Source organism: Myxine glutinosa, chromosome 2 (genome assembly GCF_964187855.1).
Source record: "Myxine glutinosa chromosome 2, kmMyxGlut1.1, whole genome shotgun sequence".
Lineage (NCBI taxonomy): Eukaryota > Metazoa > Chordata > Myxini > Myxiniformes > Myxinidae > Myxine > Myxine glutinosa.
In genome coordinates this window covers 194,229,988-194,255,583 of record NC_136262.1, presented here as the reverse complement: position 1 = coordinate 194,255,583, position 25,596 = coordinate 194,229,988, and the positions used below count along the sequence as shown (strand labels likewise).

Here is a 25,596-nt window from a genome sequence, read left to right as displayed (position 1 = left end):
TCATCTGATCATGTCCTTGTTAAAGTGGACATCTCTCTGACCATCCTCAGGGAGCCTGCTCAGCGTCGACGAGTCTGGCATTTCACTCAGGCCAACTGGCACGGTCTTCAAGCAGCCATCAATCATCTGGACTGGTCTCCCATCTCTACCACCTCTGACATCAACTCATCCTGGGAATTCTTCCAAAGTAAATTGCTCTCTCTCATGCACAGATTTATCCCATCTCGTCTTCAGTTGTCATACCCTTCCTCCCATCCATGGTACACGGAATCTTGTGGTGAGGCTGTTGCCCAGAAACAACTTGCCTTCGTCTCCTGGAAAGCAAATCCAACGGAAGGAAATCTCATTTCCTTTCACAAAGCCCGAAACAAGTGTGTGTCCACCCTCAGGAGAGCCAGGAAACAATATCTCTCCGTTCTCAAGACCGAACTCTCTTATCTGTCTCCCTCTTCCAAATCCTGGTGGCGTCTGGTCAAATCCGTTTCTGGTGTTTGTTCCCCCTCCATCCCCTCCCTTACCTCAAACGGCTACACAGCTGACTCCACACGTGAAAAAGCTGAATGCCTCAACTCTGTGTTTGCCTCTAAATCTTGTGTCCCAAACCCATCCCTCTCTGTACCCACCATACCCAGTCGTACCCTGCTGCTCCTGGACTCCGTGTCCTTTCCTCCTGACAAGGTGGAAAAGTTTCTGTCAACCCTCGACTCTGATTCTGCAACTGGACCCGACGGCATCAGCCCACGGGTCCTAAAATCCTGCTCTGCTGCTCTATCTCACCCTCTCTCTGTTCTCTTCACCCTCTCTTTTGCTCAAGGTCAACTGCCATCTGCTTGGAAATCAGCCAACATCACCGCTTTGCACAAAAAAGGTGCAAAAACAGATCCTAGCAACTACAGACCAATCAGCCTTCTCCCAATTATCAGCAAAGTCATGGAATCCATCATTGCTTCTGAAATGAAATCTTTCCTCTTCTCCAATGGCTTGATCTCTGATCATCAATTTGGTTTCAGACCAGGTCACTCTACTCTGGACATGCTGCTTCTGCTGTCTCAACAATGGATGGAGGTCCTCAATGCCAAACAGGAAATTAGAGCTGTCTCCCTCAACATATCACGTGCCTTCGACACGGTCTGGCACCCCGCTCTGCTCACCAAACTCTCCTCCTTTGGTATCCATGGAAATCTCCACGCATGGCTGGCGGACTTCCTCTCTAGTCGTCGTCAACGTGTGGCCCTGAATGGGTTTCTCTCATCTCCTCTTCCTGTTCAGGCTGGAGTTCCCCAAGGCAGTGTTCTGGGCCCCGTGCTTTTTCTGGTCTTCATCAATGATCTCTCTGACTCTCTCGAAAATCCTCTCTATCTCTTTGCTGATGACTCCACTCTCTGCCGCTCCATTCCTCTTCCCTCAGATCGGCAGTCTGCTGCCTCCTCACTCTCTGAAGACCTGGACAAAATCACAGACTGGTCAAACAAGTGGAACATGTCTTTCAATCCTGACAAATCTCACACTCTTACTATGTCTCTCCGAAAAGATCGACTGGACAACCCTCCCATCTACTTTCTCAACAATCCTCTCCAAGAAGTTCTGTCGCTCAAGATTTTGGGTCTCACTATCTGCCATGATCTTTCTTGGGAAAACCACATTTCCAAGCTGGCCTCCAAAGCCAGTCGCCGACTGGGCATCCTCCGTCGTGCGAAGTCCTTCCTCGGCACACCTGAGCTCCTCACCACATACAAGGCTTTCATCCGCAGCTCAATGGAATACTGTTCTCCCCTATGGGCCGGTGCTCCTGCCTCACACCTAGCTCGGCTTCACGCTGTTGAAACCAAAGCTTTCAGAATTATTGGAATCTCCCGCGATGAAGCTATCTCGGAGGGCCTTTCACTCACTCACCGCAGGCAGGTAGGTGGTCTTTCTGTCTTCTACCGACTCCTCTCCGGCCTTGCACCCCCAGCTCTCTCTGTGCTCTGTCCCCCAAATATTCCTACAGGTCGCACAAGATCTGCCAGCAACCCTCTGATGGTTAAACTGCCGAAATCTCGGCTCTCCGCTCACCTTCACTCTTTCATTCCTCTTTTCTCCCGCCTCTGGAACAAACTCCCTCACTCCCTTCAATCCCACTCCTCCCTCCAGGTCTTTAAAACAGCTGTTCACCACCATCTCTTATCTTCCCCTATCCAAAACCTTGATCTTTTCTACCCCCGCTAATTCACCCCAGATCCACCTTGTTTGAAATTCCAACTTCTTTCCTGGAAGTCCTGGCAGTGTCCATATGTTTTATACCTCTCCCACTGCCCCCTTCCCACGCCCCCCCCCCAAAGCCCTCGCCCTCTCTCAGATCTCTCGATGTCTCCATGTCTCTCGGTCCCTGCTCTCAAATGTTGTGTTTGTGTCCTTCCCCCTCTCTCCCCATCTTGTCTACCGCTCCCTATGTTATATGTTTTATGTGTCGGTTTGTCTTTCTGTGTGTTCATGTGATTAATGTTCGCTCTTTCACGAGCCTCGATATTGTATACAAAAAAAAAAAAAGAAAAAAAAAAAAGAAAAAAAAAGCAGATTCATTATCTCACAAAGATGCAATCATGAACGCATATATTTCTCATTCTGTTGATTGAACAACCTCAATGCTTGGCACTAAGAAGCACCAGCTCCTATAGCAATTCAATGTTAAAGATCATGTTAACAAAACAAGTCACCAGTTAAGTATTTAGGACTCCAGCCATATGCTTATAGATCATCTATTAATTAATTATGTATGAACATATAACATACCCTCTCCCCTACCCTTTCCCATTTACTCCCTTAATCCCCCTACTGGTCTTGCACTACTCCTCCCATAATCCTTTCTCCTTTCGATTCTTCTCAAAGTCATACTCTCAACTTTTGGTTTCCTGACGGCTCTTCCCCCCCACACCAACACCACCCCTCACCCTTGAATAAGAATATTAGTTATGAAAAGAAAGAGTGTGGCAACGCATCACAACTACATTGTTGTCATTCGATGACGTAAATGTCATCACTTCATCTGGACTAAGGTTGCCTGTGAGAAAAAAAACCCACGGCTCGACGGTGAACCTCACCGCGAGCATGTTTTGACACAGCAATATCGCTCTCCGGCAGGTTTACAAACACGTCCCAAAGATCCGTGTGGCTTTCCACCTTTGCTTCGACAAATCCAGCAACAAATCCTGCACAACAAACACAAACTCCGGTAAAGCCACAGGTCAGTGCAAAAGGTTATTGTACAATTATCAGGAAACTCTCCGAGTGGACTTGGACGTTGACATTTTACGTTATGAGATGAGAACAAATTTGTAACTATTAAAGCAAACATAATGAACGGAAATTCATTTCAACCAAAGTTGTGGAAATGATCGTAATGCACTCAAGCTAAATGAAAGAAGGAAAAAATGTTTGTGATTTTTAACGACTCCACAATAGTTACAAATTAAACTAGAGCTTCCAGGGAAGCAGAACTCAACTGAACTGACTGGACAACTTTAAAGTAGGTCAGTTGTCTGTACTAGATTTGACTTAAATGAAAAGCCAACAACCTTGTGTGGTAAGAGTCTCACACACCAAGTTTGATCAAAATCCATAAGTATTTGTGGACGTTAAAGTCTTAACGTCGTTTCGGAGCTGAAAACAATATGGCGGCCTATGGCGGCCATTTTGAGATGGATCGGGTTGGAATGCAATATCAACCTACCTTGTGTGGTAAGGGTTAAACATTCTAAGTTTGATCAAAATCTGTTCATATTTGTGGACGCCAGAGTGTTAACGTCGTTTTCATGACCAAAAACAAAATGGTCGCCTAAGTCCGCCATTTTTCAACGGATCAGGCTGAAATGTAATACCACCCTGGTCCTTGGGGTAAGGATGCTGCATGTCAAGTTTGATCAGAATCGGTTGATATTTGTGGACGCTGGAGTGTTAACGTCAAAAAGTTAACGGATGACAGACGACAGATGACGGATGCCGGAGGGTTCAGTATGTGATGAACTCAACTGGACGGTAGTCCAGTTGAGTTAAAAAGCAAGTTGTATCAAAATTAATAAAGGTAAATCAAATCATTTCACATGTGATCAATCAACAGCAGAAACTAATGTCATTTTAAAGGGAGATACTCTTGTCAATATTGTCAGTAAAGTGCAATTTTAAAGGAAGTTGAGAAGATTACCAGAATTATAATGCCCTTCATATAAGGCTACTGGAGCAAACAAATAATATATATTATTTTTTGTCGGTTCATGTATCCTTGTGAGAGATGAATTTAAAAGAAGGGCACGTGATATCTCGGGGATGTGGTACTGACAATTTACTATCCCATGCATAGTTCCAACGTCTTAAAGAAGAGGCTTCGAGGAGCAGGATGGGAAGGGGGGGAGGGGGGTCTGGGAATACTTAGTTTTGTTGTTTTAACTCCAGTAACATTTCGAATCTGATTAATTGGATAGTTAGTCGTTTATTACCTTCGCAAAAGCGGAAGGTTATGTTTTGATCGCTGTGTATTTATTTGTATGTCTGTGTGTGTGTGTGTGTGTATGTTATTCGCATAACTCAAAAAGTATTCAACGGAATTGCATGAAATTTGGTGGGATGATTGGTTATTATACGGGACACATTTGATTAGATTTTGGAAGCAATCGGGTCAAAGGTCAAGGTCAAGGTCACGAAAAGGTCAAAATCGTATTTTTACCATAGCGCGGTCAATTTTTATCCAATTGGCATGCAACTAATGCCAAAATGTTCAGAATTCAATGCCCGATCTTGTTTGTCATAACTCGGTCAATTCTTATCCGATTTGCATGAAATCAGCACCAAACTGTTCACTGTTCTGTTCCCTACACTCCCATGCCAAGTACAGAACAGTAGCTGCGGCGAAGGTATGCGCTCTACCGAGTGCCCGTTCTAGTTCCATTAGGGAATGTGTAGTGGATGGAACATAAAGTGCCCCTTTAAGTTATTAACACATCTGAATAATTTTATCTTTTGGCATGATCTTACTTCTTACTTTACACTTTCTGTTCAAATAAAAATAAAAACTAGAAAGCATCTGAAAATGCAAAGCCCATCCGCATCCACTCTATATACAGACGACTCCTTCCATCCGCTAAACATGACCAAATCAGCTAAAATATATATATACAAAAAAATTGGCGATGCAACTTGACCTTTTCCCCTCAAAAACAATAGGCATCAGTGACCCAATATGCAAACCCTGCTCAAATTTCAAGTCAATCAGATTAAAATTTATGACTGTGACCTTTGACATTTTGACCTCAAAACAATCAGCTTCTAGCATCTTATTGGTGAACCAATCCAGTGAGCAAATATGCAAACCCAGTTCAAATTTCAAGTCAATCAGATGGAAATTGATGATTTTGTGAGCTGGACCTTTTGATCTAAAAAAAAACAATCGACTTTTAGCTTTTGATTGGTGAACAAATTCAATGACCCAATAGGAAAATTCTTAAAATTTCAGGTCAATTAGATGAAAATTGATATTTTATGTTGACGTTGACCTTTGATCTTTTGACCAAATTCTTAATTTGGCTTATTCATATTGTCATAATAAAGCTTTGTTGAAAATTTGATGCCAAAAAAGTTGCGGCCTGGACAGACACACAGAAGTGATTGCAAAACCCCATCTCCCGCTGCACAGGGGATGGGCTCAGAAATCACCTAGTTGCAAGAAGCACATGGTTACAATTATGTGTAATATATGAGATCTAATTACTGTACCATCGTAGATGCAGGAAATAAAATCTGCATGGTCTTTTGACTAATGGCCTAACACAGCGTAAAGCATTGAGCTGCCTTCATAATGCGAGAGAAAAAACGATTTTACAACTGATTTATTGAACACATGATTACCTAAAGGCAAACATGCAGGTTATACAAGATATAGGACAAATAAATAGGCACATGCACATGTCATGCATCCATCCACATGTCATTGTCAAGACAATATTTGTTACTCTGTACCTGGGCATGATTTAAGGGCATCTAGCTCATTTTCATCCAAGTGAACAAATGGATGAACTATGGACCAATCTTGCCTGTGCCACACCAAAGTTGGTAGTGTCCTGCAAACAAAAAACAAACTTAAACCACGCATGCGTTAAAATAAGCCAATGATTAAAACAGAGATTTTTTGAACATCCTCATAGTAAGTACTCTCATCTCTTCACACCTGTATTTATTCTTCTCAATTTTACGACAGCTCCCACTTATGAATTTACGAGGTAAATGCTCCCTTTACAAAATCATGAACGGAGGTTCTGCACCAATGACACCAGTAGACCATCAAAATTATTTTAAAGCAAAAAAAAAACACACACACACACACACACACACACACACACACACACACACACACACACACACACACACACACACACACACACACACACACACACACACACACACACACACACACACACACACACACACACACACACACACACACACACACACACACACACACACACACACACACACACACACACACACACACACACACACCTTGATAACATAATTACTCTAACTTCACCTGCACCCTTAAATTATCCCAGCCTGCAGATACCAATTTAGTTTCCTTCAAAACCTGCCCACTGTCCTTTCAGCTGCTGACAGCACCTTTCTCAGCAGGTTATTTCATGTAATTATGACATTTTGGGTGAAGTAACCCTCACACCTCATCTCCATTTTTGACCTTTTCATTATTTCTCTCAAGCCATGCTCACTTATCAAAATGCATTTTACCAGTGTCGAAATGCCAACCTGGTAAAAGAAAGGTGCAATTGTCAGATGAAAGAGGGGGGGGGGGGGGGGATGTTTTTTCCTTCTTTAGTGGAAAAAAAATATTCAAAATAATGTTTCCCTCTCCATTAAAAACATGACAATGTCTTTCTATGCTATTACTACAAAATTAACTTTTTTGTTAATCATAAAGACATGCTTTCTGTCACTGTTCACAAGTTCTGTCACTCAAGCTCTTGGATCTCACTATCCGCCATGATCTTTCCTGGGAAAACCACATTTCCAATCTGGCCTCAAAAGCCAGTCGTCCAATTGGGCATCCTCCGTCGTGTGAAGTCCTTCCTTGGCACACCTGAGCTCCTCACCAAATACAAGGCTTTCATCTGCAGCTCAATGGAATACTGCTCTCCCCTCTGGGCTGGTGCTCCTGCCTCACACCTAGCTCTGCTTCACGCTGTTGAAACCAAAGCTTTATCTTTACCTTTTACACCCTGGTGTTGGGCTAGCGGCTAGGGTGCCGGCTTAGGATCCTAGGATCCTGGGTTCGAATCCCGGTCGATCGCTGAATTAACGCCAGGGGGGTTGACTCAGCCTGTCATCCTTCCGAGGTCGGCTAATTGAGTACCAGTTCACTGGTAATTCCCTGTTTGTCGTTAAAGGCGGCAAAAAGGGTTGGCGTCAGGAAGGGCATCCGGCCGTAAAACATTGCTTCAAAAAGGGGACCAAAAAACAACAACAACCACGGTTCCCCAAAAAGGCCAACCCCCACCCTGCGGGGAAAAATGGCCTCTGAAGGTGGTTATTTTTTTTATATATAAAGACATGGTGTTGGCTTAGCCTGGTGTTGGCTTAGCGGTTAGGGTGCAGCTTGGGATCCATGGATCCTGGGTTCGAATCCTGGTCGATCGCTGAATTAACACCAGGGGAGTTGACTCGGCCTGTCATCCTTCCGAGGTCCGCAAATTGAGTACCAGTTCACTGGTAATTCCCTGTGTGTCGCAAGAGGCGACTAACAGGGTTGGCAGCAGGAAGGGCATCCGGCCATAAAACATTGCTTCAAAAAGGGGACCACGGTGCCCGAAAAAAGCCAACCCCTGCTCTGCGGGGAAACATGGCCTCCAAAGGTGTTTTTTTATATAAAGACAACGGCCAAAGTATTTATAACAAGAGTGAGAATTGCTTTGCAATATATGTCCCCAACCGATGTGATATTTTCTTAAGTCCAAAAGGGCACAACTCTGAAAAATTGGTGAAATGCACTGACACTCGAACTTGTTCTGCAACTTATAATAAAGCCATGTACCAATTTTCAGTTGAAAATGTTAAAGGGTGTATGGAAAATAAAATCTGAAAACCCACAGGTGGGACGGATGGACGGACGGACAGACAGACAGATAGACAGACAGACACAGACAGAGACAGCAAACCTACAGTCCCCTCTGGTGAAACCAGCAGGGGACCAAAATGAAAAATAGGTTACAGAACCTGCTTGCTGACACACTTTAGCCACTTTTCTTTGTCAGTAACGAATATGCATCACCCCATTGAGCAACTACTTTATCTTGCAGCATTGCAGGACATGAACATGTTAATTATCTCAAGAGGAAGAAATAGTATAAACACAACTTCAGCAAGTAATATCAATTACTCATACAGTGCCTTCAGAAAGCATTCACACCCCTTTACTTTTTCACATTTTGTTGTTACAGCCTGAATTTAAAATAGATTAAATTGACATTTGTTGTCACTGATCTACACATAATTCCCCAAAATCTCAAAGTGGAATTTTTTGTAGGCATTTTTACAAATTGTCCCCCAGATCTATGCCTCCTCATCCCAGTGTGTACCCTGGATAAGAATAGGTACGCCGTATCCCTGCGTGTCGTAGGAGGCGACTAAGAGCTCCCCCCCCCCCTTCCCACGCCTCCTCCCCCCAAGCCCTCTCCCTCCCACACATCTCCCTGCTCTTAAATGTTGTGTGCTCTCAAGTGTTTGCGTGCTTCCCATTCTCTTGTCTTCCACTCCCTCTTTTTATATATTTTGTTTGTCTGGTTGATTTGTTTGTGAAGTAAATGTCAGCTCTTTCACGAGCCTCGATTCAGTATACAAAAAAAAAAAAGAAAAAAAAAAAAGAGGGTTGGCGTCAGGAAGGGCATCCGGCCATAAAAAACATTGCCTCAAAAAGAGAACCATGACAATTACAACTACATGTGGGCAGGGTACAGCCCGAAGTGGACATCGGTTTCTGAGGTTTGGGACATGGAATGTAGGGACAATGACAGGGAGATCAGGAGAAGTGGTGGAAGTATTGGTCAGAAGAAGAGTGGACATATGTTGTGTGCAAGAGACGAGATGGAAGGGAAGTGGTGTGAGAATGGTGAAGGGTAGGCAGGGACAGAAATACAAGTTTGTGTGGCAAGGGTGCCTGGAGGGCGTGAATGGTGTTGGTGTCCTGTTTTCTAAGGAGTTTGTAGACGGTGTGGTGAGTGTGACTAGAGTGAGTGATAGGTTGATGATGGTGAAAATGATGATTGGAAAGCTCTTGGTGAACGTCATCTCGGGATATGCTCCGCAGGTTGGTCGGAGCGATGAAGAGAAGGACAAGTTCTGGTGTGCGATAGAGAAGCTGATGGAAAACGTGAAAGATGAGGAAGTTGTTGTGGTAGGAGGAGACCTAAATGGACATGTGGGAAGGAGTATGGATGGTTTTGACGGAGTTCATGGGGGTTACGGATATGGTGTGAGAAATGGAGAGGGTGAAAGGATTTTGGAGTTTGCTGATGGAGCTGATTTGTTGATTCGTAATACTCAGTTCCAGAAAGAGGATAATAAGCTTGTTACATACACGTCAGGTGGGTCGACGACAACCGTTGACTACCTGATGGTGCGTAGGCGAGATAGGGGGCACCTCCGAGACACAAAGGTGATCCCGGGGGAGGAGGCTGTTTCACAGCACCACTTGGTTGTCTGCGACGTAAGGGTGAAAGGTGCGAGGAGAGCTCGGCGGGTGAAGTACCAACCGAGAATGAAGGTGTGGAGGTTGAAAGAGGTGACAGTAAGGGAGGCATTAAAAGAGAGGCTGAGTAGGGTCGAGGATGATGTGGTTGAGCTTGAAAGTGGTTGGATGTCAATGAAAGCTAGTCTGTTGGGAGCCGTTGGTGAGGTATGTGGATGGACAAAAGGACCACCGAGGCACTCGGAAACATGGTGGTGGGATGATGAAGTTGGAAAGAGGATTGACGAGAAGAGGAAGAAGTTCAAGGAGTGGCAGAAGGCGAAGGGTACGGGAGCAGAAACAGCAGAGCATGAAAGTTATAAGGCAGCCAGGAAGGCTGCAAAGAAAGAGGTAGCAAAGGCGCAGGACGCATGTAGGAAAATGTTCGGAGAACGCTTGGATTCGGAAGAGGGTCAGAGAGCGGTATTCAGGATTGCAAAGCAGATAGCGAAAGAGAGGTGTGATGTGATGGGGGTGAGCTGCTTGAAGCATGAAGTGGGACAAATCGTTGTCGACCCAGATGGAATTAAAGGAAGATGGAAAAGATATATGGAAATGCTGTTGAATACAGAGAATGAATGGGATGGCAACATAGAGAGTAACCCAGTTTTAGGACCGGCAGAGAAGATAACTGAGAAGGAAGTTGAGGAAGCGATAAAAGCAATGAAGGGTAGAAAAGCGGGAGGGCCGACGGGAGTTGTGGGCGATATGTTGAAGGCAGCAGGAAGTTGGGGTGTGAAGAGAATGACAGAGATCTGTAATCTGGTGGTGAAAGAAGGCCGCATTCCAGTGGTTTGGGAACTGAGTACCCTCGTCCCTCTATACAAGGGGAAAGGTGACCCTCTGGAGTGTGGTGGCTCGTACCGAGCGATAAAGTTATTGGAGCATGGAATGAAGGTATTGGAAAGGGTGTTGGAGAGGAGGATAAGGAAGAAAGTGAAGATCGACGAAATGCAGTTTGGATTTATGCCAGGAAGAGGAACGACAGACGCGCTTTTCATTGTGAGGCAGTTGCAGGAGAAGTACATGGAGAAGAGGAAGAAGTTGTTTCTTGGGTTTGTTGATCTGGAGAAAGCATTCGATCGGGTTCCACGCAAAGTATTGACATGGGCATTGAGGAAGTTAGGAGTGGAGGAATGGTTGATCAGAGTAGTGATGGCAATGTACAAAAGAGCGCGCACAGCTGTAAGGACGAAGGACGGGAACAGTGGTGAGTTTGAGGTGAAGGTGGGAGTGCATCAGGGGTCGGTACTAAGTCCACTACTATTTGTAGCTGTGATGGAGGTGCTGGCTCAGAACGTAAAGGAGGGTTTACCGTGGGAGTTGTTGTATGCAGATGATCTGGTGTTGATTGCGGAAAGTATGGATGGACTGAAGGAAAAGATGCACACATGGAAGGAATGTATGGAGACAAAAGGTCTGAAGGTGAATATCGGAAAGACGAAGGTGATGGCAAGTGGTAAAGCATGTGGTGAGGTGGAAAGAACTGGGAAGTGGCCCTGTGCTGTGTGTAGGAAGGGTGTCGGAGTGAACTCCATTCAGTGTACAATGTGCGCTAGTGGGTTCATCAAAAATGTAGTGGTCTGAGAGGGTCATTAACCAGTGTGGCAGCTACATTCAAATGTAAGGTGTGCACAGAGGGAGCTGCAGATGGAGGAAATGTTGAGTTGGATCTTGGAGACGGTGTGAAGCTGGAAGGTGTGAAAACATTTTGCTACCTCGGAGACATGCTGAATGGAGAAGGTGGATCAGACTCGGCAACGGTTGCTCGAGTGAGATGTGCATGGAAGAAGTTTCGGGAATTGAGTGGCGTGCTGATGATGAGGGGAGTGTCGTTGGAGCTGAAGGGAAAGGTGTATGCTGCATGTGTGAGAAGTGTTATGATTTATGGGAGCGAGACATGGGTAATGAACGTAGAGCAGCAACGAAGGTTGGAAAGGGTGGAAATGCGAATGGTTCGACGGATGTGCGGAGTATCGTTGAAAGAGAGGAAGACAAATGATGAATTGCGAAAGATGATGGGAATAGAGCCTGTGATTGATGCTGTGAAGAGGAACAGGTTGAGATGGTTTGGTCATGTGTTGAGGAAGGATGAAAGTGACTGGTTGAGAAGAGTGATGGAAATGAATGTAGAAGGAAGTAGAAGACGGGGAAGACCGAGAAAGACTTGGCTAAAGATGGTGGAAGAAGAAATGCGGGCAAGGGGGTTAACAAGGAGAGATGCAGAAAATAGGGCAAAATGGAGAAGATTGTCATGGGGACCGCAAGGCTAACCCCCACTCTAGCAGGGAAAATGGCCTTTTTTTAAATGCATGTTGTTGTGTTGTTGTATCTATGCCTCCTCACAATTGTTCTATGGACAGTTCCTTGGATTTCATGGTAGAGTTTCTGCTCTGACATGCACTGTCAACTGTGGGATCTTGTATCGAAAGGTGTGTTTCTTTCTAAATCATGTCCAATCAATTAAATTGGCCACAGCTGGATTCTAATGAAGTTGTCAAGAAATCTCGAGGATGATCAAAGACAATTGGATGCACCTGAGCTCAATTTGGAGAGTCATAGCAAAGTGGTTGAATACTTATGATTTGAGACATTTCAACTCTTTTTAATTTGTAAAAATGCCTCCAAAAATTTCCACTTTAGGATTATGGGGTATTATGTGCAAATCAGTGACAAAAATCTCAATTTAATCCATTTTAAATTCAGGCTGTTGCATATCTAAATGTGAAAAATGGCAAGGGGTGTGAATACTTTCTGAAGGCACTGTATATTTAGGGCAAGAAAAGGGATTGCCCAAAAGTACACTTGCAAACACTATGAAGCACAAACTGACCTGGTGAATTCTTGCAAGGTTTGCAAATGTGGATGGAATACCACAATCCTCTTCTTCAACATCAATGCAGTGTACATAATTATCGTTTCGAGTCCAAACTGACGCACCACATCTGACAGGACAACAAAGGCAAAACATTTGGGAAGATAACCAAAACAGCGATGTCTGAATTTCCAACAGTTCTGCACTAATTCTACACATAACCCACATTAATGTCAATGTTTCTTATATACAAATTTGAGGCGTATGGAATAGTGATGGCAAAAATGAGGGCAAAGATACAACAAACTGACAGTGGGGTAGTGAGGCCAAAGATGGACAGAACAAGCAACTGACTGAATGAAATGAAAAAGTGAAAAGGAGAGGGTGAAGTTTCTTTTCCACCCTATACCTTTTTTCCATCTTTCCATCATCATCATAATCATCTTTCCATATTTTCTACCTCCAGTATTGCAGGAGGATCGCATTAGGTGGGATTAGTGGAGGGGAGAAAATATCATGGATAGGGATGGGTGATGATACGTGGTGGTAGTATACTTCCTGCTTGAAGTCCTGAAGGGTTGAACTGCCTCTGAGAACAGTAGAAAAGTGGGAAACTAGAGTGGAAGTGGGTGATAAATATGGATTTTGTGGGTTTAATCAGAATGGTGTTCCTGGAAGAAGACATATGACCTGGATGAGTTGGACAGGGTTGGAAAGCTGAGGTAACAAAGTCAACAAGACTGGATGGGAAGCAGTAAAAACTAAAATTAAAAACACCACCATCATGAAAGTGAAGTGGGAGCAACAGGCCTCGTGACAAATGCATTGCACACCAAGTTGCTCTGATTTTTTAAGGAATTACTTGACCGAAATGAAAGCCAATCTACCACTGGCAGCAGAGAGACATTTGCTATATGATCAGAGCGACAAGGTGAGACATATTCCATTTGTCGGACCATCTATATCTAAATGGCCGAACTGTGTTTGGCCTATCTACATATGTATGTATTAGTACATTGGAGGGCGGACCATCGAAGGACTGCTGTACACCCATTGGCTGGACAACTAGCCTGATTCCACCCACAATTAAAATCATACGCCACCATTTTATGAAGCAGCACAGATGGTAGGCCGCAAGCCTTAGGCCTGGGTGTCTCTCCATGGCCCAGTGCAATTGGAATTATTTCATGTATATAACCACAATTAATTATATATGCACAGAAGCAGTAGGCATGTTTTTGCTACATGCATGTACATCAGGTTATTCTTATTATTTTTGCGACCAAATGTGACACAAATCTGTGGCATTATATACTGTCCAAATAAAGTGTTGTGTTTACTGGTGTGAAAAGTCTGGCTTGAACAAAAATTACACACAAAAAACCTTCATTTATTTCTCTGGTGTGAATAGCATAATTAAAGGTGATCAGTGTATGGCATAATAAAGTGGAGTGTTGAGTTGAGTGGTGTGTTTGGGTTGACGAGATGGCCTAGAATTATGCACACTCACCTCTCGGCTGTCCAGCCAGAGTTTGAATCCTGATCCAACTATGAACTGTCACCAAGGTAATCCAGTGTTTCACAGGCAACGTGATTCATCAATGTGTGTGCCATCTATCACACGATTTTATAAAACAAAATGCACGATCGATCCCATCGATTCTTTGTATGTCATTTTGAATCTAGCCCAGAGGTAATACGTGTGTGTGTGTGTTCGACTGTGTATAACCGTGTACTATGTTGACAAATTGCTTCCCTCAATGCTAATCCTCCACAGGGAAAGTTATTTATTTGACTAATATGTCGCGCGACCGCCTTTAATTAATATCAGGCGGTCACGGATGCCGATCGCGAAGGCCTTAACCCCGAGGCGAAAACTCAATGGCGGATTCCAAAAAGCTACACCAAGCACGTGGGATGGAGGGGAGCGGCGAGAGCCCTGCAGCCTTATCTATTAAATTAATCACCCAGAAACTGCGTTCAAGTATGTACAGAAAATAATAGAAGGATTTATTCAAATAAAAGCAAGGACAGGAAAAAGCAAGCGCCGGTAATAAAATATCCTAAATCGGGATCCCGCACACCTGATATCAAATACAAGACGAGGGGATATGAATACCAAAATAACACGTCCGTTATGTAAAGTGTACGTGGCGTGCGGTCTTATCTGTCTTGTCGTCTTATCTGTCCAATCTCCGCTGCACACCACGAGGTCCCTTGCTCCAGCGCCCCAGCACTGCGAAGGCCCGGGCCAGCGCCCACTCCAGGCTCCTCGTCGACCCCCACGAGGTCCGTGCACCGAAGGTCCAACGCAGAGCTGCACGAAGCAAGCGAACTCCACTCGGGCTCGGACTCACAAGCCAACTCTCAAGCCAACTCAACCAGCAAGCCAACGCTGAATTCAACCAGGGCCAGGCCTCTCTCAACTCAGGATCGCACCGGGACTGCCAGGGCCAGGGATCTGCCAGGAATCTGATCGGAAAACCAACTCCTGAAACGAATTGTTCGCCGAGTCACTCACTCAAACCAACTCAACTCTCCTTCTCCACTCCAACTCCTCTCTCCTCGACTCTAGGAATGTCACTGCTCAACTGCCAGTCCTCCTGCTCAACTGCCCGAAAATGGCGTTCGGTGCTCGTTAATATCTGCTGGCCCGTGACGTCAGCCTTGGCGCACTGCCAACCAATCGGTCTCCTCCACCGACTCGCCCAGGTGCACGCCCACTGTTTCACTCCCACTCGCGCTCCTGGTGTCATAGCACGTGCTATTCAAGGTGGATAGGCCTGTCGGAGGTGTAAATGGCGGCGCCCATGCGGCGGTGTCCGGGCCTGGTTTCTTTCTCAGTCATGTCAGGGGGGGGGGGGGCGTTATTTAGTGTTGCACTAAGGATCCGTCGGAATGTCTATGTGGTCTGCAGTGCCAAAAGGGACAAAGGTTTGGCTAACCAGGTGAAGACACACAGGGGCGCTACTCCTTTATCCCTACACTACTTATCACTCGAACCTCCTGGTAGATTCACAATTATACATCTTAACTGACAAAACGCCTACACATGAACTTATTACAGGTAGTTTTCCTTACCGCGACACCTTGAAGCATGTTACCTACACAGCTCTATCTGCTCTACCTATCACTACCCGCCAGACATAACAATATATTGAAAAATCATTCATCAGACGTCACTCATAACTTTGTGTGTATGGTATTGTAATCCTCTGTGTTGTGTTGAGTTTTGTGCTCCCCTCACTGCCAGGTACGAAGGCTGCCTTTGATGCTGCAGTCAGCAAGTTTGGTAAGCACGGCAGGATGCCAAACTCTGTCAACCAGTACTGAGAAGCAGCAGCATGTCCAGAATTGAGTGACTGGGACAGAATCCAAAACTGATGGTCAGAGAAAAAAGAAAAAAAGCTTTTTAAAAAGAAGAAAGACCAAATCAGCAATGATTATGGATATCATGACTGTTAAGAGGATCTGTATTTCACCCTTCTTGTGAACGGAGGTGGAATTCGCTGACGTCCAGACAGACGGGAGGCATCAAAGGAAAGATTGAAGAGTGCAGAGTCGAAGCACAAGCAGCAGCAACAACAACAACAACAACAACATGCATTTTAAGGCCATTTTCCCTGCTAGAGCGGGGGTTAGCCTTGCGGTCCCCATGACAATCTTCTCCATCTTGCCATATTTTCTGCATCTCTCCTTGTTAACCCCCTTGCCAGCATTTCTTCTTCCACCATCGTTAGCCAAGTCTTTCTCGGTTTTCCCCATCCTCTACTTCCTTCTACATTCATTTCCATCACTCTTCTCAACCAGTCACTTTCATCCTTCCTCAACAAATGACCAAACCATCTCAACCTGTTCCTCTTCAAAGCATCAATCACAGGCTCTATTCCCATCATCTTTCGCAATTCATCATTTGTCTTCCTCTCTCTCAACGATACACCACACATCCACCGAACCATTCGCATTTCCACCCATTCCAGCCTTCATTGCTGCTCTACATTCATGACCCATGTCTCGCTCCCATAAATCATAACACTTCTCACACATGCAACATACACCTTTCCCTTCAGCTTCAAAGACACTCCCCTCCTCATCAGCACGCCACTCAGTTCCCGAAACTTCTTCCATGCACATCTCACTCTAGTAACCGTTGCAGAGTTTGATCCACCTTCTCCATTCAGCATGTCTCCGAGGTAGCGAAATGTTTTCACACCTTCCAGCTTCACGCCGGCTCCAAGATCCAACTCAACATTTCCTCCATCTGCAGCTCCCTCTGTGCACACCTTACATTTGAATGTAGCTGCCACACCGGTTATTGACCCTCTCAGACCACTACATTTTTGATGAACCCACTCAGCGCACATTGTACATTGAATGGAGTTCACTCCGACACCCTTCCTGCACACAGCACATGGCCACTTCCCAGTTCTTTCCACCTCACTACATGCTTTACCACTTGCCATCACCTTCGTCTTTCCTATATTCACCTTCAGACCTTTTGTCTCCATACATTCCTTCCACTTGTTCATCTTTTCCTTCAGTCCATCCATACGTTCCGCAATCAACACCAGATCATCTGCATACAACAACTCCCACGGGAAACCCTCCTTTATGTTCTGAGCCAGCACCTCCATCACAGCTACAAATAGTAGTGGACTTAGTACCTGTAGTGAAAATGTATCAAAGTTGAACCCAGGTGTGATGCTCAGTTAAACCGCTGAGAGGCGTCTATAAGACCTCGGATGTCCGCGACTCTGGGCCACTCCTGTGACATTATACTATGACATGTAGTCTTGGATGGTACGTACCCGCTCATATTCTAGGCTTGCTTGCATTAACTGATATCGATCCTTTCTTTATGATGCCAAGATCCTGATACACATAATGCATGATTGTATTTTACAGGATGATGCCAGAGATCTGATTGTTATTAAACCTACCTATAGGACAAAGTTGTGGACTCGATTGATTTCTACAACACTTAATAACAATCAGTCTTGCCGTCCACTCGAGGACAAGAGGCGGAAATGGCGGGACACAAGATGATCCAGGTACCGACATTTGGTGCCGACCCACAAGCGGTGGATTCGGGCTCTGAGCTGACGCATTGGCTCAAGACACTGGATAATCAGTTCAAAGCCCAGGATGCCGTTGTCACTGATGAAACGAAACTGGACGTGCTGCAGACTAAAGTACACCATAGCGTCTACAGGAGCATCGAACAGTGTACGACGTACAATGCCGCTGTGACAGAGCTAAAACGGATTTACATTAAGAAACGGAGTGTGGTGTATTCCAGGCATCTGCTCGCAACGCGGTGTCAACAGCCTGTGAGTCGATAGATCACTTCGCCCAAGAGCTGCGACGTCTACTTGCAGACAGTACTCAAGAGGTACGCACTCATGAGCAAGTCCAAGATGATCTTGTCCGAGATTCTTTTGTCTCTGGGATCAGCTCTTCGACTCTCAGACTAAGACTTTTGGAGACAGCGGACCTGACGTTCACGGAAGCTCTACGGCTGGCACACGTATACGCTGAGGCCCGGGAGCAATCTAACGCCTATGACCACACACGGGTCGTTGCGGGGACTTCTCAACACGCGCGCCCGGAGAGAGCTACCGCCGAGGATACGGGAGCGGACTCGACCACACTAGCGGAACCTCTGGCCGCTCCCGAGGAGAACCCGGATTCAGGCTTGGCGGCAGCTGCGGCGGCTAGGCCAAAGCCTGGATGAAACGCTACGTGTTACTTCTGCGGGAATCGACAACATCCCAGGTCAGCGTGTCCGGCTCGGGAAGCGATATGCCATTTGTGTTCGACAAAAGGACATTTTGCAAAAGTTTGTCGAAAGACTGCGCGGGGCACACAAACTCGCGCGACCTTGAATGGGCTTATCGCCGAGCCAACGGGCCGAGCACGGAGCGGAGCGCCTCACCCGGCTTTGATGAGCGGCGCTCCTCCTCGTGGGCCCCTGGCTGCGCACTCGACCTTGGTGAGATACATCGGGCCACCAAAACAAGTGGCGCTAACACGACCTAACGCAGAGCGACCGTCCTTGACTGGTATCCGAACGTCTCATGATGGCTTTGAGACTCACCGCGTGACACGAGCGCCATCCGAAGGCTGCTCGTATGAACTACAAGCTCTTGCTTCAGCACGTGAAACTACAGTTGGCTTCGACCCTTCTCGCGTGACACGAGCGCCATCCGCTGGCTGCTCGTACGAACTACAAGCTCCTGCTGTGGCACGGCAAACTATGCGCTTGACACAAGTGCCCTCCGGAGGCTGCTCGAACGACCGGAAAACTGTAGCCGGCGTTGGATCTACACGCGAGGCGCGATCATCCCGCTCGGATGGCTCACTACCTGCCGGACCTCCCGGCCTTGCTCAGGCCATTATTCCACTTATGATCGAAGGCATTTTTGCGCGGGCTTTAATCGATACGGGGTCCACGGATAGTTTTATTGATCATCGACTGGTGCAAAAACATGGATGGCCGGTCCTTGGGACAACACGACGGATCTTTATGGCCTCCCAAGGGCTGAGGCTCAGCACAAAAGGGGAATGTCGATTGAAGCTTGTGATAAAGGGACGCATGTTTCCAGATGTACATCTCATGGCCTTACCTGCTTTATGTGCTGACATTCTGTTAGGACGTGATTTTCTGAAGCGACACGGACGTTAGGAAATGGAATTTGGCGGGACTGACACGCTTGCTGTGTGTGCACTCGCAGGAATGGAAATTGAGCCTCTTTCGCTGTTCCCCAACATGACCACTGACTGCACACCTGTAGCGGTAAAATCACGGCGCTACTCGCGAGCAGACGCGCAATTCATTGCGGAGGAAACGGCCCAGCTCTTAAAGGAAGGTATCATATAACCTAGCCGTTCGCCGTGGCGGGCCCAGGTCTTAGTGGTGCGAAGTGAAGCGCATCGCAGACGCATGGTAATCGACTATTCACAGACGATTAATCGCTTTACACAGCTGGATGCCTACCCCCTACCGGGAATGGACGCACTGGTTCGACAGGTGGCCCAGTACTCAGTCTATAGCACTCTCGATCTGCGTAGTGCGTATCATCAGATCCCCATCTCTAGGGCCGATCGCATCTATACCGCCTTTGAATCGGGTCAAAGGTTATACCAGTTCACCCGACTACCTTTTAGGGTGACGAACGGGGTCGCCTGTTTTCAGAGGGCTATGGACGACCTCATTACTAAGGAGAACTTGACAGATGTCTTTGTATATCTGGACAATCTTACGGTTTGTGGGCATGACCAGGGGCATCATGATGCTAATCTGAAGCGCTTCCTCGAGGTCGCGCAGAGGTATCGCCTAACCATGAATGAGGCTAAGTGTCGTTACTCCCTGCGCACGATAGATCTTCTGGGGTACACCGTGACCCACGGCTCTGTCGCTCCAGATAAGGAGCGTCTGCGACCTTTGCTCGATATGGCTCCGCCCTGCGATCGAGCTTCGCTGAAGCGTGCTCTTGGGCTGTTCGCCCATTATTCTAAGTGGGTGCAAAATTTCTCCATGAAGCTCCGCCCCCTTGTGGCCTGCGACACGTTCCCCATGAGCCCAGCCGCCTTGGCTGCCTTTAGGGGCCTTAAATCTGACATCGCTGGCGCCGCTGTGGCGACGATTGACGAGAGCAAATCTTTCGTCTTAGAAAGTGATGCCTCGGATCATGCGATAGCGGCGACTCTCTCCTAGGGGGGGCGCCCTGTGGCTTTCTTTTCGCGGACTCTCACCTCCGCTGAGCGGAGGCATTCGTCTGTCAAAAAGGAAGCGTACACGATCGTCGAGTCGATTCGGCGATGGCGACCGTACTTGCTCGGGCGATGCTTCCAAATCATCACGGACCAACAAAGCGTGGCGTTCATGTACGACACCTTACATGCGCAACGCATTAAGAATGAGAAAATCACTCGCTGGCGTATCGAACTCGCCGACTTCTGCTACACCATCAAATATCGCCCGGGGAAGGATAACATGGTCGCCGACGCTTTATCGAGGCCGGCTACGTGCGCGGGTATCATAACTTTGGAGGGTCTGCGCGCATTGCATGACACTATGTGTCATCCTGGGGTGACGCGTTTCACTCATTTTGTGCGTCATGGTAATCTGCCGTACTCGGTTGAGGACATCCCCCGGGTCTGCCGCGACTGCGCTGTATGTGCGGAACTCAAACCGCGTTTTTACAACCCTCCCATGGGGACGCTGGTTAGGGCTACTAGACCGTGGGAGAGATTGGCGATGGATTTCAAAGGACCGCTGCCGGTGTCGAGTAACTCTCGTTATCTGCTCACTATCGTTGATGAGTACTCGCAATTCCCTTTCGCTTATACGTGCGCGGATATGACGGCTGCCACAGTCATACGGTGCCTGCAGAATTTGTTTTCTATGTTTGGGTATCCGGCCTACGTGCATACCGATCGGGGTGCGGTGTTCCTGTCCCAGGAAGTGAGGTGTTTCTTGCTCCAAAATAATGTCGCTTCGAGTTACACCACTCCGTACAGACCCCAGGCGAATGGGCAGGTCGAACGCTTCAATGGGATTATATGGAGGGCCGTCATGCTAAGCCTCAGGACCCTCGGCCGGGGCCTAGATAATTGGGCTTGGTCGCTACCTGCGGTGCTGAACTCGATCAGGGCTCTACTATGTACGGCCACCAACCAGACTCCTCACGAAAGACTGTTCCACCACCCTAGAAGCTCGGGTAGTATCCGATCTTTACCCAATTGGCTCGCTGAGCCGGGGCCGGCCTATCTCAAACGTGCGGTTCGCACAAGCAAGTACGATCCCTTAGTGGATAAGGTGCAGGTACTCCAGGGTAATCCCGAGCATGCTCGTGTGATGACGGCAGATGGACGTGAGTCCACTGTCTCCGTACGCCATCTCGCCCCTTGTGGGGTCATCGACCCTTATCGGGATATCGACGAACCGATCTACAAGTCTATGGACTCTCCCGAAGCTTCCCCTATGGAGCATCTGCCGTCCCTCCCTTTGCCAGATACACCCCTGCCTGAAGGCACTGTGGTGCCCCCTCCGACACCTGCCTCCAGCGGCTACTCCGATGCAGGGGACTCCGGGCTTGGGGATGTCGTACCCGGTAGTTTCCGCACCCGTGCTGGCAGGGTAATTCGCCACCCTGACCGCTACGGATGGACCGACTGACATGGAATGACATCCCCTATCAATTAATGCTGACGCGCGCTTGATTCCTGCCTAGCAGCAGTGTAGTTCTAACGGCGGGGAGAATGTAGTGAAAATGTATCAAAGTTGAACCCAGGTGTGATGCTCACTTAAACCGCTGAGAGGCGTCTATAAGACCTCGGACGTCCGCGACTCTGGGCCACTCCTGCGACATTATACTATGACATGTAGTCTTGGATGGTACGTAGCCGCTCATATTCTAGGCTTGCTTGCATTGACTGATATCGATCCTTTCTATATGATGCCAAGATCCTGATACACATATTGCATGATTGTATTTTACAGGATGATGCCAGAGATCTGATTGTTATTAAACCTACCTATGGGACAAAGTTGTGGACTTGATTGATTTCTACAACAGTACCGACCCCTGGTGCACTCCCACCTTCACCTCAAACTCACCACTGTTCCCGTCCTTCGTCCTTACAGCTGTGCGCGCTCCTTTGTACATTTCCATCACTACTCTGATCAACCATTCCTCAACTTCTTAGGAGTTTTCGCAGAGACCTCGAATATACAGTATGGTGCAAAAGTCTCAAGTCTCGTAGCAAATTTATTAAATTAGATGTGATAACAGAATAAATCCTTTAATATGAAATGACTGACAATTTCTAGGGATTTCCCAAAACTCAAGGATAGATTAACACTTATTATAATAGCTTGCCATTTAGCAATCTTCAATACACATTGATGAAAATGCTCAAAAAGTTGTGATCACAATAGCTCAAAGTAAACTATACACGAGCAGCTAAAATTAAGTGTTGTTGGAGTTCATCCATCACATTTGCCAATAAAATCTAATTGACGACTCATTGTCAAGTGATCCTCGTCATGAACATCACATGTTCCTCTCTGCACATCCATAAAGCTAAAAGCCCGCCTTTTGTTACTGCAGAATACAGATTTATCAGGATTATCTCTTGGCTTCAAACAAAATGGCTAAAATCTAAGATTGCCATAAAGAAGATTGCCGTATAGAACTGTGTTTCTGCAAAAGAAAAAAGGAAATACATTGAGTGAAATATCTCGCATCACTCGATTGTCAACGTGTGATGTACGAAGCACAATCAACAGGTACGGAGAAACATCTTTTATGATTGACATACCCAGGAATGGAAGAACAACACTTGAGACAAACCTTCCAATGTACGCAAGTACTTTCTTAACAATCTCCTTGAAGAAGTTTGGTCATTCAAATTCCTGGGGCTCAATTATAGACATTATCTTTTTTGGGCAAACCACATTTCTCGCATGGTCGGATTGTCAGCGACTAAACCGACACCCCTCACTAGTTTTGCTAGTGGGGAGCGTGACTGCAACACCCTGCCAGGAATAAAAGTAACATGTGACACAGGGCGGGTGAGCTCCTGAAAGGAGCCAACGGCCATCCAATAAGGACATGGTGTCTCCTAAAAAGCACTCATCTGGATTGGACCGGTTTGAGTCACACCAGGGACTTTAAAAAGGGTATGTGCTGCTTCCTTGCTTGACGTTCAACATTTAAAAGGATAAAAGCACGGACAATCCCCATAGGTTGACATCCATCGGGAGAAGGCAATTCCTCCTCGAGAAATGCTCTGCTGAGTGCTGTGAGAAAGGCGGCGCCATTGTTGTGAAGGCAATTCCTCCTCGAGAAATGCTCTGCTGAGTGCTGTGAGAAAGGCGGCACCCATTGTTGTGAGGTCGCTGTTACCCAGCAGCCCCAATAAGAGACGGAATTTCGCCTAAACTCAGTGGCTGTGTTTGTGTCTCATGTATTCATCTGTATGTCCATGTGTGCGAGATGTGTGTATGCACTTTTTGAGCACAGCTCCACTGCAAGCCTTAGATCCTGTAAAAAAAAAAAAAAAAAAAAAATCTAACCCACGTCCTTTCAACCAGCGCAAGAATAAAAGGCTTCCTTTTTTTTTGTCATCGTATTTTTTTATCATGGACTTCCGCTAGTCGCTATAATAAATGAAAGAATATGAATAAATATCTTCAGTACTGTAAAAAATTGCGATTGAAATAATGGTATGAGCTCATGAGTGGGTTTATATGGATTTGTGTAGTAATTGTTTGAACTGCACTTGATAAGTATTATATTTCTTGTACAATCCCTAAAAATGCAAATGAAAAAGGAACACGTCAAATTTTAAGGAAATCAGAAATATTGTTGCGTGGAAGAAGGGGAGGGGATTCATAGCTAGATTGTGGTAAGAATAGCATGATCCGTATGGGTCACGTAGGTTAGATCACTCTTGTAATGGAAAAAGTCAAAGTCATATTGTAAAACGTGCACTGTGGAGGCCGAGTGTTAACTTTCACACAGTGTAGAGCAAGTTTGTTGTGTAAAACCTCCAGTTTTTGAGCAACGCCAGGTGAGGAGTTTGGTACAAGGCACAACTGGGAAGGACATTGCGCTCTAAGAGGAAACAGCACGGACTGTTTAGCCACTGCACCGTAGGCTATGGTGGTGAGGTCTGCTGCGGCTTTGGAGAGTGGGCACAAGACTGTTTATTGGGGTCACCCCGTGGGGTGGGACAATCCAGGAGATGGCATGCCCACAGCCACGGGCAGCCAATGATAGGGACCCACCACCCATTCATGAAGGCCGGCTCAAAGTCAACTAAAACGGCACTCGGTAGAGTGCATACCTCTGCCAGACTGAAAAGTTTGTTTTGTATCCCACTGATAGGTCGGATCTGGATTTGGACCTGAACCAAAAGCTAATCGGTTGTTCTCGTCACCAAACCAACTCATTCACCAAGTTTTGTCACAAGTCATCCACAACTTTTTGAAATATCTTGCTACACATCATTTTTGGCCCCATCACTCAATGGTGAAGAATCACTTTAAAAATTTTTTTAATTCTCGTATCCGGATTCGAATGTTCACCAAGACTGAATCGATTCTTCCTTGTCACACACCCAACCTGTCCACCAAGTTTCGTCCGAATCCGTCCATAACTTTTTGAGATATCCCGTTCACAAACAGACAAACAAGCAAACAACCAAACAGACAGGGGTGAAAACATAACCTCCTCCATCCACCTTCGTTGGCAGAGGTAACAACGGCTGTAACTGAATGGAACGGGTGGGTTTTTGGAGTTGGAGACCCATTGTGGTAGTTGAAGTTGCAGTAATGCAGATTCAGCATCCCTCTCCTCATCACCATCCTCCAGCCCTGTGCTACACTAGCCCTGTACAACACCATCCTGCAGTCCATAATGAACCACAACCACTGTTGTGCGAGTCCTGGTATTTTAATATTTGGTGCTATAGGGGGGGTTAACTTTATTAGCCCCCGTTGGACTCAGTCTGAAACGTGGGCTTATGGATTGGATCTCATCTGTCCATACACCCATTCGCGCGTGCGTCCGCAACCATATCTCGGAGATGTATGGACCAATTTTGTTCATACCTGGTACAAAGACAATACATGACGGTATACATATGCAGAAGATGTCGAGAAGAAGATGTTATGAATTTTGGGTAGGGACATATATAGATTTAGGTAGATCTGCATAGGTAGGTGCTCCGATGATCGTGGATAGCAAGAACCATTTTGATGTACAGTAAGTCAGGGATCTGTTTAGGTGGTTTGTCCGATTAAGTGTATACCTGTGATCAAACAAAGATGATCGTGTGATAGGTAGAGTAGGGATTATGTTAACTCCCCGGTATGTCAAATCTGTGATCATACCTGTGTCCCATATGGCAATGCACTAATAGACAGTAGTTAGGCCCATTAGCACAACACTAATTAAATTCCCCCTCCGCCACAATAACTTACGGAAGAACAGACAGGAAGCAACCACGC

General features: G+C 46.3%; 1 protein-coding gene across 3 annotated transcripts in view; it reads right to left on the bottom strand.

The window, feature by feature from the left end:
• The window catches only part of DENND10 (DENN domain containing 10), an 80,365-nt gene that overhangs the window by 29,984 nt on the left and 24,785 nt on the right, over nucleotides 1–25,596 (bottom strand). For all 3 annotated transcript variants that reach the window (XM_078772139.1, XM_068106535.2, XM_078772140.1), the window contains 3 exons: nucleotides 12,594–12,705; nucleotides 5,989–6,089; nucleotides 3,081–3,188 (listed from right to left, as the gene is read on the bottom strand). In XM_078772139.1, the coding sequence (XP_078628265.1) occupies nucleotides 3,081–3,188; nucleotides 5,989–6,089; nucleotides 12,594–12,705 (321 nt within the window). The remainder of the gene's footprint in view (nucleotides 1–3,080; nucleotides 3,189–5,988; nucleotides 6,090–12,593; nucleotides 12,706–25,596) is intronic.